Source organism: Diceros bicornis, chromosome 15 (genome assembly GCF_020826845.1).
Source record: "Diceros bicornis minor isolate mBicDic1 chromosome 15, mDicBic1.mat.cur, whole genome shotgun sequence".
Lineage (NCBI taxonomy): Eukaryota > Metazoa > Chordata > Mammalia > Perissodactyla > Rhinocerotidae > Diceros > Diceros bicornis.
Window position 1 is genome coordinate 37,692,599 of NC_080754.1, and position 13,959 is coordinate 37,706,557.

General features: G+C 47.2%; 1 protein-coding gene across 1 annotated transcript in view; it reads left to right on the forward strand.

The window, feature by feature from the left end:
* The window catches only part of DGKG (diacylglycerol kinase gamma), a 155,960-nt gene that overhangs the window by 58,431 nt on the left and 83,570 nt on the right, over window positions 1-13,959 (forward strand). Inside the window, exons 17-19 of the mRNA XM_058556163.1 lie at window positions 1,497-1,586; window positions 3,677-3,837; window positions 11,095-11,159. Coding sequence (XP_058412146.1) covers window positions 1,497-1,586; window positions 3,677-3,837; window positions 11,095-11,159 — 316 coding nt within the window. The remainder of the gene's footprint in view (window positions 1-1,496; window positions 1,587-3,676; window positions 3,838-11,094; window positions 11,160-13,959) is intronic.

Genomic DNA, 13,959 nt, shown 5'->3' on the forward strand with positions numbered 1-13,959 from the left:
GAACACACTAGGGGGTGGACTGGAGGCTGAAAGGGCAGAGAGGAGGCTGTTGCAGCAATACCAGTGGGAAGGAATCATGTCATACCTGCACTCAGGCGTCGCCATGGGGATGGAGAGAAGAGATTGTTTGCAGATCTAGTAAGGAGACAGCACATGGAAATTGATGGGTGAATGGATGCGGGGTGAGGGGAGAGCAAACCTAGGATGACAGCCAGGTGTCTAGACTTAACACCATGAGGATGGTTGACCTGCTGACATGGGGGCCACAGAAGAAGGAGCAGGCCTAAGGAAACAAGGGCTTCCCAGGCAAAGGGCACAGCATGTACAAAAGCAAGGAGGCATAAACACAGGCTCCAATTCTAACATGTAGAGTTGGAATGATGAGAGAGTCCGTTGCTTTGCTCTGTCTTCCATTTCAACCCTCCTGGTGCTAATCTCAGCCCTGGGTCTTGCCTGAGCTCAGCCACTTCTGGCATGAGTCAGACAACCTGGGGGACCTATGAACTCCCATTTTGCTGGGGCAGCCCTAGCACGAGCCTCACGCAGGATGCTGATTCCCGCATTACCCTGCCCTCTGCACTCCCCAGTTACATTGCTCACATTCCTCCGGCAACAAGTGTGCTGAGGTTTATGTAAATGGCGCCCCCTGGAGCCCATTGGATGCCTGTGCCTCCTTCAGCTTCCCCGGCTCAGCCAAGATGCTGCTGTAGATCTGTAGCCAGATTAAAACATACAAATTCTGTTGTGCTTTCTCTGATGGTTCAATCTGATGCTCCTTCACAACTAGCTGTCAGATAAGATTAGGAATTTGCAAGTCTGGGAGGTGCTGGAAGTGGCAAACTGGTACCTGGGTGCCAGATAACACCTGGAGGTTTTGCTTGTTAGACACAGTGTTATTTTTAAATCTTTGAATCTGAATGACTTTAGGTGAGGCACGTTCAGTTTTCCAAATGGCCCACCATCCTCTGCTATCTCAGACCCACCTGTTTTACTATCTGTGCACCTGCCTAGCCCCTAAAGAAAGGAGGAGCATGAACTTGGAGGTGTAGAGATCTGGATTTGGATCCTGACTCTGAAATTACTTTCCCTCTCTGAACCTCTGTTTCTTCATCGATGAGGACAGTGATAATAGCCTGCAGGTTTGGTCTGAGGGATAAATGTAATAACTGCTGGTTATCATTAAGGATCAAAACTGTGCAAACTAATGTTTTGAGGTATATGCTGTCACCCCAAAGGAAAGAATTAGGATGAAATGAGGATAAAGAGGTGTAAGCTACAAGGAGACAGATTTTGCTCAATAGGAAAGAATCCTTTGTAGTGGTTACACTGCAGACGGAAAAGATGGCTTTAGGAAGTGGTGTGTTCTCCATCATAGGAGTTATTCAAACAAAGAATGCTTTGGAGTGGTTCAAGCATCAGATCAGGGATAACTAGATAACCCAAACATTCTTTAATCCCATGGCATATGGTTCTCTCTTCTTCTGCGTGGTTTGCAGATAAGGCCAACTGCGCAAAGCATCCACCAGTGGCTGTCCTGCCTCTCGGAACAGGAAATGACCTGGCCCGCTGTCTCCGCTGGGGAGGAGGTGAGTCTGCATGTGAGTGGCACAACCCTGGGGACAAGCACTGCAATCTATAGGGATGCTCTGCAGAGCTAGGCTGAACTTCCCTTTTAGGGATCACATTCCACAGAGTCAATATCTACTCCATGACTGTTTCCCTGCCCTCCATTGCATGCCGAGGCCTGTGCTTACCCCTCTCTATATTTATGATCATCTTGAAACTATCAGCTTAGCACTTGCCTCCCCCAGTTGAACATAGTCAACTTTAGGGTACAGTCTCATTTGTCTCCTCCCCACTGCTCATCCCAGTAGGGGCCCATGTAGGTGATTTCTGCATGAAATTCCCTCTCTCCAAATTACTGATCTTCTTCTGAATGAAGACTCAGGATGCAGACCAAAAAGCCACATCACCAGCTACTAGGGACATCCAGATCATCCTAGGCCCCCATGGCCATGGGCCTTCATTTTGAAATTCCCCTAAGGGGGAACACAGAGTGGTAATCAGCTTACAGGACAATGGGCAGTAGCTAAGGAGAACTGTGCCAACTGCAACAGCCCCCGTGGAGCTGGGCATGCTCTAGAGAGTGGGCAAGTTCAGGTCAGCATGGAATGGACAGATCGGTCTGGCAGGCAGAACTGGGGTAGGACCCCAGATGGCTGATCAACTCAGAGAATGACTCAAGACTGGGAAGGACACTGGTCAGTGTTCAGAGATCGATACGTGCTTGGTGGGCAGGGGCAGAGCAGGCAGGAGCCAGCCCTAGGAGGAAGTCAGTAGGCGTGGAAAGCGCTGCCAGGGTCCTCAGCCACACGCTGAAGCTAGGAAAGAGACCTCTGTTCCAGAGGGACAGGCAGAGAGCGGCCCCACGCTCTGGGCATCTAGGCAACCTAGCGAAACACAAATTTCATGCAGGAAAACCAGGCCTGTGCTCTCAAGGCCCTCAGCTACATAGTTGCTACCATTGCTATAGCGTGAGGCATCCCCTAGGGAGCTGGCCAAAGCCTTGACAACATGAAAATACTCTTCAAGCCTACCCCAAAGGTAAGCAGGAACCTGGAAGTGTTATTTGAAAGAAAAGACTGTCTCTCTCATTAACCTCCCATCCCTTAACGATTCACTTTCTATCTTAGTTTCCTACTGCTACATAACAATTTATCGTAAACGTAGAGGCTTAAAACATCCATTTATTAGCTCACAGTCCTGTAGGTCAGAAATCCTGGAATGGCGTGACCGGATCTTCTGCTCGGGGCCTCGCAGGCTGGAATCTGGGTGCCGGACAGGCTGTGCTCCTCCCTCATGGCTGTAGGGGAAGAATATGCTTCTAAGCTTATTCACGTTGTTGGCTGAATTCAGTTCTTAGTGATTGTAGGACTGAGGCCCCTGTTTCCTTGCTGTTTGTCAGCCAGGACCACTCTCAGATCCTAGAGGCCGCCCACATTCCTTGCCAGATGGATCCCTCCATCGTCAAAGCCCGCCACAGAGAATCTCCCTCACATCGAATCTCTCTCAAGCTTCTGCTCTATTTCTTAAGGAAAAGCTCAGTCCTTTCTAAGGACTCACCTGATTAGGTCAGATCCACCCAGAATAATCTCTCTTTCTTAAAGTCACCTGTGCCATATAATATACCTAATCATGATGGTGACCATCCCATCTTGTTCACAGATCCTGTGGGGGTTGCAGGGTGTATATACCGGGGTCAGGAATCGTGGGGACCATCTTAAAATCCTGCCTACCACACTATCCATCTCCAGCATGGCAATGACATGGTTCTGCAACAGATCCTTTCCTCCCCCACGTGCAGCTTCCCAACCACCCAGTCCACCAGTTCTCTAAGGGCTTGCTTCAGCTACACAGGCCTGCCCATCTTTGGCCAACACTCACTCCTACCCCTGCTACTCTGGCTTCCAAATCTCTCCAACTTCCTTCTAATTACTCCGTATTGTCCTCTCTTTCTCCGTGGCTCAGGCACCCTAAGCGTCTCTGGCCCACAGACACACTGGGGAGTCTCCTGGTCACAGATGCCCATGGAGTTCCCTGCCCTGACAGCTACCTATGCATCAGCAACAACTTAGCCTTCCCGCTCTGGGGGCAAATGCAATGCTGTGCTCCACAGGTTACGAAGGGGGCAGCCTGACAAAAATCCTGAAGGACATCGAGCAGAGTGCCTTGGTGATGCTGGACCGCTGGCACCTGGAAGTCATCCCCAGAGAGGAGGTGGAGAATGGGGACCAGGTCCCATACAACATCATGAACAATTATTTCTCCATTGGTGTGGTGAGTTGGCCAGGGATTGCCTTTCTGCCTAGAAGAGAAATGCCTGGGTGGGCCGGAAGGGTTCTAGTCTTCCATTGTCCCCTCTGGGTCCCTACTCTTTACCTGTCCTGACTGCCCCCAGCCTTGACTTGGGTCCACGCATCTTTGCATGTGGCCTGGGCGGGGACACCACGATTGCACCAAGCTGCCATCCTGGATTATGGAGGAAATTCTTTCCCCTATAATTTTAACTAACACAAGAAAAGACAGGACATTTTTCAAAAGACATATTTACCCTTTGGATAATTTGAAGCAGTTAAAGAAAAGCAATGCCAAGAAATAACCAAGTCAGGAGGAGACTCTCATGTGAGCTTCCGGAGTTGGGAATTGTGATCCTCCAGGGAGGACCGTGTGGTCCCCAGCTGGCTCAGCTGGCTTAGCTCTCAGAATTCCTTCTCTTCTGTTCTTTCCCCTCATCTCATCCTCATTCCCTACACTCCAAGTGCTCATAAATCTCTGGGCGATGCTGGCCCCTCGGGCTGAGCTCAGTCTCCTCCTTGGTGCTCCCATAGCCCTGTGTGCTCACCCCATCAGTGCACTCTCTGCATTAGATTGAAGGGATTGGTTTAATGTGCCTGTCTCACCCCCGCTCCCAGAATACACACACACACACACACACACACACACACACACAGTGTAAGGATGGTGCCACGCTCCTCTTTCTTCTCACAGCCCCCAGCACATCTAGTGCTGCTCAGTTAGTTTCGCTGAACTCAGCTTCTGTCCAAAGAGGATAGGGTGTACCCTGCTTCCCAAACTGTTGGAGACAAGATGAGGGAGAAAAAGAATAGATCATTTCCATAAGTAGAGCTGGGGTTTGGGAGAGAGGTACAACAAAGACACTAGCATTTATTGAGCACCTACTGTATGCTCTCCACTGTGCCAGACTTTATATATTCTGGTCCTCACAGCAATTCTGCAGGTATCCTTGTCCCTACTATCCCCATTTTACAGATGGGACCTCAGGACACTTGACTAGTAAGGGGGAGAACTAGCACACGCACACTGTGCCTTACTCTGAAGCCAGGTTCTTTCCTCTGTTTCCCTGTCTGGGGAATTTTGCTGCCCAGTTTCATATACATGTGAGTCCTTCCAGATAAAGACTGTGCGAACCCTGCACTCCTCAACCATCTTCGCCTGTGCCTCTTCTGAAAATTTTGGTGGTTTAAAAAAAGGAAAGAGAAGGAGAAATGATAGGTGGCTTGAGGGAAGAGCAGGTTTAAGGAAAGGGTTTGTTTTTTAATAAGAAGACTAAAAGGAGAACCATGGAAGAGGAAAGGATTAATAATAATAGTACCATATATTTACAAGATTTAAAATTTACAATATTTACAGGTGTTTTGATTCTTACAGCTACACTGAAGGGCTGTAGTATCAGCTCCATTTTATAGGCGAGGAAACAGTCAGATTAAGGGGTTTGGCTCCATTTTCCGACTCCTAATCCAGTGCTCTTTTTCTATTACTAAAACAGAAGAGAGAGGCCTTGCTGGACCGTGATCAGGTTCTGAGAAGATGGAGTGGACTGAGAGCAAATTCAGGGGTCTCTGTGCCCGGATATGGTGTATCTTCTCAGCAACCCTGGCCTCAGACGGGGGAGCCTCTTTCCCAGGCTTCTTCCAGCTTCTCTGCCCCCAGTGACCTAGGCAGACCCCTCCCTCCTCTTCTTGGCTCTATGGCCTCTCTCCTTTTTGGGCCACCTGCTCAGGGTCTGCTTCACCCAACAGGAACATGCAGCCTTCAGCTCCTGCAAATCAGATATGATCGACAGTCTGACGTTCAAGGGGTTTCTGGAGCATGGGCTTCTCTTTATTGTAGTTCTACAAAAACTCGTGTCTTTTGCCTATAATAACTAGAGTGTAACTTGCTAACATTTACTGAGTCCCTATATTACACACCAGGCAGAGTTTCCCTACTAGGACGTGTAGTCATCATCCTTTTGCATTTTGTTAGAAGGAACTGTGGAAAGATACAGAGACAAGTCCAAGCTGGTGAGTGGTAGAGCCAGGAGCCACTAATGTCGAGCTCCAGAGCCCACTGAGCTGTGGACCATAAGCCACGCAGCTTCTGCACAGCCCCCTCCATCTTCATGCTGCCAAACGCAGTGGGATTTAGCGGGGGCGGGGGAGTCTCAAAATTTAGTGTGATAGCTCACTAATGCCCTTTGTCAGAAATGAAAATTCCACCCCGATGACAGATCCTGATTTGTATTCTGATTCAGTTGGTCTGGGCAAGTTCTAGGAATCTGCATTTTTAACAAGACCCTGAGATAATTCTGATGCCCATGGTCCCATCCAAATCTTCAGTGACTGAAGACAACCCGTTACAGCAGACAATGGTCAAAGGAAGTGGTTCTTCAGAGGAGCAGAAACCAGAACTGAAATAGATGAAGGAGAGGAAAGAGAGAGAGAGGGGGTAAGACAGCCACAAGTGAGAGCTGAGCAGCAGGTCTGGGTGATCCGCCTAGAACTTCTAGATAGCAGGTTACAGCCACAGCTGCGGTCAGAGTTTTCAGCCCCAAATCTCTTTCTGAACACACCCAGCTCTGGCTGCCAAAAACAATATGGTTCCTGACACCTCTTTGTCCATCTCTACCCAGTGCCATATGCAAACAAAAAAAAAGGCACTCGCTTAGTATTAGCTGACCAAATGGAGGAACACACTAAAAGGGAACAGACAACGTCCCCTCAACTAGATAACCAAGCCTAATCCCAAGAGCCAAGACTGATCATAGTTTTAATTCATTCTTGCAAAAAAGTGGGAAACAAGGGAGGGAGGGAGAGAGGAAGGAAGGACAGATGGACGGAAGGAAGGAAGGAAGGAAGGAAGACCAGCTAATTGCCCCCCAGGGAAATGCATACACACAGATTCTCCACCACACTCAGTGGTCAAGATATTTATTTGCCCTGGGCTGACTTATAATAATCCACTTTGTTCATCTTTCAAATTATGAAGAACTTCACAGTATCTTCCTCATGTTTTTTTATACCCCTTTAGCTTGGGCATGTTTAATATTTCATTGCGAAGCAGTGAGGAACCAGGACTGTGTTTTTTCTCCTTGATGTGCCCTTAGCCTACTCTCAACAAAATGTTTGCAGGGTTTGTGTGCTCGCTCTTTAAAAGTTGGAAAGGGAAATTCTTGAGAAAACAAGTTGCCAATACGTGACCCCAGCAGACTCTGGGGCTGACATTTGCAGAAGCTCTTGCTCCCTATTTGACTTCCCAAACTTTGTAAGAGAAGAAGTATGTAAACCAACCCACCGTTTTACTTCCTTAAGATGATTAGAGTTGGACTCCTTTGGCAAAGAGAGCTTTGCAAGTCTTTGCCGCTTTTGAAGGACCTGGAATATCTTATTGATATCAAATGTCTCCTGCCTTGCATTTATGAAGGTGATGACAATGACTGCTGCTGTGGTGCCCCTAGAAGGTAAAGAATTTACCCTGATGAGTTTGTCCCCTTGGTGCCAGCAGAATCCATTTACTAGATGGAGGGGTAAACAGAGCAGACTCTCCTAGCCTATCCAGGGAGTGACTATGGCATCACTGCCACCACATTCCCATCACCCACATACACGCCAGCTTCCCACCAGTGAAGAGTTGAGATAGTTGGCCTTCTCATTCCCCCAAACTGATAACATCCATTGGCAGGAGATTTTAAACATAGTCATTCAGGATGCTACTTCCTCTGACTTCTCTGGCCTCCTCATCCCTGCTCTTTATTTTTGGATTTGCAGAAATGTCAGGATGGCCAGGTATCAGTGACAGGAAGTTTGGGACTGCAAAATAATTCCTGGGGTATGTGTAACTCTGAATGCCTCAAAGGCTCTGCTTTCGCTGAGCCTTAACGGAGTGAGTGAACAGCTAATCCCTTGATTCAATGAAATCTATTTCTGATGCTAAGGGACCCAGGGGCCAAGGAGAGGCCACAGTCATCACGCTAACCCATGTACCATTTTCCACCTCACAGAGTGTACTCATCAGACTTCACCAGCCAAGTTTCCACCATGATAAGCCTCCTACCCATTAGGGAATGTATCCACAAGTCATCATTTTCCCTGCAACCTTTCGGATTCCCTCAGCCTCAGGCTCTGTCCCCTGTGAGAGCCATGGAGGTACTAAGACAATGGGAGTCACTGAGATGTGTTTTGGACAAGGGGCCTACGCTCCAATCTACCATAATTTTTCAGAACAATCCAAATTTCAAATAATCTGTCTTATTGTCTCCTCTCTGTCTTTTTATCTCCATAAGTTTCCAAAGTGACTTAGACCTGCATTATCTAATATGGTAGCCATTAGCCACATGTGGCTCATGTGCACATGATATGGTGCTAATCTACACTGAGAGATGCTGTCAGTGTAAAATACACACCAAATTTCAAAAATGTAGTATGAAAAAATTTAGAACATCTTAATAGTTTTTCTATTAAATACATGTTATAGCGATAATATTAATTATTATTAATTAATTTAATTAATTAATTAAATATATTATTAAAATTAATTTCATGTTTCTTTTCGCTTTTTTAATGTGGCCACTAGAAAATTTTCAATTGATTTCTATTAGATAGCACTGGCCCAGACATCCAAATATCTCAGAGTCCAAATGACTGCTGCTTATATGTGGAAGGGGCACAAAAATCTTTTGTCCAACTATGCTCTTAGAGTTCTAGTTCAGGAAAGAGTAGCCACGTGTCCACACTGCTATCATCTCCTCTTCACCCCGCACCTCATGGGAAGGACCCCCGAGAGGGAGGCTGTCAGAAACGCCATCATCACTTCCAGAGGTTGCAATTCCCATCTCCACCCCCCTCTTCAGAACAGAAGACTCATTTTGCCATAATTATTACCAAGAAAGGGTTTGAACCATTGTAGCACTGGTTTCCAAACTTTAAATCAAATAAACCGATGAATTTAAGTACACTCAGCTCAGTGCCTGACAGAGAAAAGCATAGCAGAGGGTGAATCTTGACTCCCTTTTTAATTCCCAGGTAGAGACACACGGTCAGAGTCTTTACCAGCATTGCCTTTCCAAAACTGAACAGCAAAGGAACTCTCAACTCTCCCTCGCTCCTTTGTGTATTTCCCAAGGGATTACATTGTCAAATTAGGAAGCACATGCTTAACTAATAATTGTAAAGGCTGGTCTTTGTGAAAAGAAGCTTTGCAAAACCTGGTTATGAAAAAAATCAAAGATAATCGGAAGTACAGAGGAGAGGGCCTGTGCACACATCCCAGAGAATTAAAAAACCAGGAGCCAGTCGCAGCAGCGGGGGGGGGGGGGGAGTGGCGAGGAGACAGTGAAGTACAAATCGTGCCAAGCAACATGTGATTGCTTCTTTTCTTTTCTTTTTTTTTTTTCCTGACAGAAGAAAATTAGTGCTTCAAAGGAACACAAGTAGATGGAATGTTTTCTTCAATTCTAAAGAAGCATTTGACAGATGTCACATGAATCTTATTCAGAGGATTCTCTGAAACTTGCTCAGAGAGGGAGGTGGGTGCAGTCTGGGAGCAGGAAGCGCTTCTGCCTGGAGAAGCCGTGCAGGCCCAGGGGACAGAGGCCTCTGAGGTTCTGCATGTCTCCCACTGTGTCCCCACAGGGGTGCCTAACCAAGACCTTCAACCTTAATATGTCTTAAACTAAAAACTGAAAACTAAATCCACAACTAGAGTTTAAATGTTAAATTCCCAAGACATTATTTCAGCAAGGAGTGCTTGCCAACCGTAGAGTAAGCCCATATCCTTGACTTGCTCTCTACTTTTCAGTAGCGGGCTGCTGGCTGGATTCACTCCTCTGCCAAGTGCAAATATTACAGAAGCTCTTCTTTGCCCTGTAACTTGCTTCTGGACTTTCTGTCCCCACCATTAACTTATATTTTCCGCACCATACACAGCACATGCTCAAAAACAAGCTTCTTCTCTGAACTATACCTCCTAACGTTGAAAAAAAAAAATTCATAAGTTTTCTTTTGTAGAGTTTCCATATCAAGAAAAGGAATTAATATGCGCTAGCTGAAAATTCACCGTATGAAATTTCAGTTCTCTTTTAGCCACATATTCCAGTAAATGAGTTTCTGGGTTTTTCTTTTCCCCCTGCACAAATCTGAATCAGCTCCCTTGTTTCTGTCACCCCCCCCACCCCAGCCCAATTAGCCTGGTTATTTCTAAAGTCCACCACCTGCACCTAAAATACTGGCATGGGGCCTGAGAGGGGAAGGGGCATTACACCAGCAAGTTTGAGGAGGAAAGATGAGGCCAGTTTTAGGTCTGAAACTCAGGGTTGCTTCTAAAGATATACATTGTGGAGACATCAGCCTCTAGATGCTAGTAACAACTAAGGAACTCATGATGTGAAGTGTAGGCTGCAGACTGGACTCAGGGCTAAGAAGTTCTGTCAGAGGATGGAGAGCCCAGGAGCTTGGTGTCATGGGAGCCATTCTAACTGTGAGTTCTGAGGAGCAGGTGGCCAATAGTGCAGCAAAGGGATGTGCTGACAGGAGGATAGCAAAGTGTCCATAGAATGTGGTCATGAGACTCATTGACTTGGGGAGAATCATTTCCAGTGGAGTGATCCAGAAGCAGAAGCCAGAAGTTTAAATATATTTTTTATTATCTACTAAGCATGTTATCCAATGCTGCCAATTATTTCTACTGTTACGGATGATTAAGAGTTAATATATAACAGCATCTACCAACGTCAGTTTTCTGGTTTTGACAATGTACTATAGTTATGTAAGATGTTATCATGGGGGAAGCTGGCTGAAAGGGACACAGGAACTCTCTGTACTATTTTTGCAACTTCTTGTGAGTCTTAAAATATTCCAAAATAAAAAGTATTTTTTTTAAAAAGAGTGAATATGGCGAGGCATTTCCAAAGACACACATTCAGCTCCACACACAGGCTTCTGCACTGTCACTGCTCAGACCCAGACACCCTCTTTCTTCAAAGGGCAGCGGCTGTCGCCTTCATTCACCCTGAGCTATGGCCTGGGAGACAGTGAATATTGCAAGGAGTCAACTGACATAGGCTCTACAAGCATTGGTGGCACTAGCCCCTAACCTTGGACCTGGTGTCCAGCCTCTGTGGGAGCCTCCCTGTTCTCCCTTGTGAGATGGACTCTCAGGGTTTGGGGGATTTCAGTGAAAAGTGTGCTTCCCTTCCTTCCACATCCCACAGTCGTGACCGCTAACCAGGGATCTGCTTTCTGTCTCTTTCCCTTTCAGGATGCTTCCATTGCACACAGATTCCACATGATGAGAGAGAAACATCCTGAAAAATTCAACAGCAGGTAAGAAGGCCATGCGGCTGCAGCCCCAGCTGCCCTGCCGCCCGCCCCGCCCCGCGCGGCCGGCCAGTGCGAGGCCTCCACCTGCTCTCACCCAAGTGTTCTTGGCCGGGCCGCCCAGGGACTTGGCTTTCCTGCCACGTTGCCGGAAAGAGGGCTTCCATTTCCAAGAAGAAAACAATGTCAGAAACCTGCCGCCGCCGGGCCTCCTGTCCCCTCCCAGAGGATGATGTGCAGAAGGAGGGCGTGGGGGCGGGAAGGAGGGCGTGGTGCACCCGCCTTGTGTCGGGGGGGGGAGGCATCTGTTCTTGGCTGACTGGAACCCCCTCCTAGAGCTGGGCCGCTTTCTCAAAACGTACAGCTCCCCCACTCCCAGCCCCGAGATTTCTCTGGGGAGAGGAAGGCAGGGCGGCAGCGGGCTCGGCTTCTCTGTCTCAAAGGGGAGGGGGCGGCAGCTCGGGAGCCAGGGAGTCGCCTCCGCCTCCCCCGACAGCAGAGGGCAGCAGAGGGAGGCCCCTGCGGAGGCGGCGAGACCCGGAGCCCACCAGATCCCAGCCTCAGCCTGCACCCTGGGTGAAGTCTGGACGTTAGGTCCAAAAATGAAAGGAGAGAGAAAACCAGACCAATTGCAACAAAATCAAACCCTTCTTGCTGTCGGGAGGGAATTTGTGAGATGTGACTTGTGACTGGCATGTAGCCAACCCTGGGATTGTTCAATTACCTTTCTCCCTTCTTCCTTTTTTCCTTCTCCATGGTTGATTTCCATCCTTTCTCTTTCCTCTTTGTCATACCACTACAAGGTGATCACTGGATCCCACCCCACCCTCAGGCAGGTGGGGAGGAGAGTGGATATTAATCTGCACTCAGAGTGAGCCTGAAGGACTTGACTTTGTGTTTTCTTCTCTTCAAAGCAGAAGTCTCTGTTATCTGCAGGCTTTCATTTAAAGCCAGCACCTCCGAAGAGCTCCATCGTTTCATTCCTACTCCTTGCCCCTGACCCCCCAGCCTGGGAGGTTAACAGAGAACAAGAAACTCTTTTTAGGGATCAGAAACTGAACATAATGAAGCTGCTTCGGCTTCAGGAAAAGCGATCTGTGGGATCTAATAGCAGCTGAACTAACTTTATTAGGACGTGCATTCTGTCACAGGCATATTCCGTCTTTCACACACAGACTTGCACACTCACAAAACACTATTAATATGTGTACTTTCAGTCACTACTCCTACAGTAGTCACAAACTTACAAATCAATTGATGCTCTTCTCACCATCACACAATTTCACTCTCTTATATACACAAAATCACTTTTTAAAAAATCCTCCTCCTCTTCCATCCGTTCCAGACTTTTCACACAGGTACCCTTATGCATACTCATGCACACATGCTTGTTAAGATGCCATATGCTTGTGAAATCCATGGGGGTTCTGTTCATTCATTCGGTGAATGTATCCTTTGAAAACATACTACATCCCAGGCACAGCTGTGTAGGTGTTTTGGATAGACATGTGTTGGGGGCTCACAGTCCAGTGGTGGAGACAGACAGGAAGGCAGACGTGCATAGTGATTTGCATCAAGTGATGTGATTTGAGGTGACCTATGGGAACACAAAGCAAGGCTGTGGAACATGGTGTGGAGGGTCTTCAACCACAGAGACGCCCGAACCAAGACACAGAAAAGAAATATTTTCCAGGTTGACAAAAAAAGAAGGGCAACCCGGGGAGAAGGAACCAAACGTACAAAAAGATCCAAAGGAGTGAGAAAGAGCAGCATGCTTGGGGAAGGGCAAGCTCTTCAGTGAGGTCCCTTGTGTGGTCTCTTGGCGCAGAAAGAAGCGAAAACTCTGTCGTTTGTAGACAGCAAGGAAGCAGAGGGAGAGAGAAATGTCTCCATATTCCAAAAATCAATAGACAGCTCACCATATGACATACATAGAGCAACCATCAATCATCCACATGATTGAGTATAACCAGAAAGATACCTCAGTCAGAAAGAAGTTGTAATTGTGCATTTCAGTGCAAAGTATGAACAAATTCACTGTGATCTGAATGACCGTTGTTCCTTCCCACTTCCGGTTCCCATTAACAAGACTACTCTTTGCCATTAGATGCACACCTCAGCCTTCATTCACCTGGTTGAGGTCAAGGTAGTGTGGTCGCCTGGATAACAGACACAGTGATTTGCATGTAAATCCATGTGCCTGCTAATAAGTGAAGATAGAGTGGCATAGAGGTAGGCCCTGTTTCACAATGTCCCAGAACAGTTCCTGTTAAGAACTTTGAATCCATACTGCTTCTACCCTGCCTGCTTGCTCATGTTGAAAATACCCAGGAGTGCCCAATTTGTCCACTGAGAGGCAGGCAAGCAGCCACTTTCTCCAGGCTTCCTTATTTAGCTTTGGAGATGATTTTAAATAAGCAGGTGGTTGTTGCCATGGTTACCCCATTACACCAGCAGCTAAACTTAGGAAGGGCCACAAGGGATAGGAAGAAAGCTTGATACCCGGGATTTGGAAATGTAAACGATATTATCAAAGAAGGCCTTGGTTTACTCGGTTTTCCAAAGAGCAGTCCCTGCTTGGCTGGATGCCCTTACCGTTAATGCCCGGGAAGGGGCCCTTAGGGATAACCCTGAGGTTAAATCTAGGGAGTTGTAACTGTTTTGTTTTGTTTTGTTTTGAACAAGGGAGTGTGACTAGTTAGGGCTAGAATTTATCAGGAAACTTGATTCTTTCACATTGCTCATTCAGTTTTCTGAGCTGTTCTAACAAGAATTCTTAACCTGAAGTACAAGGGCTGCAGGAGCT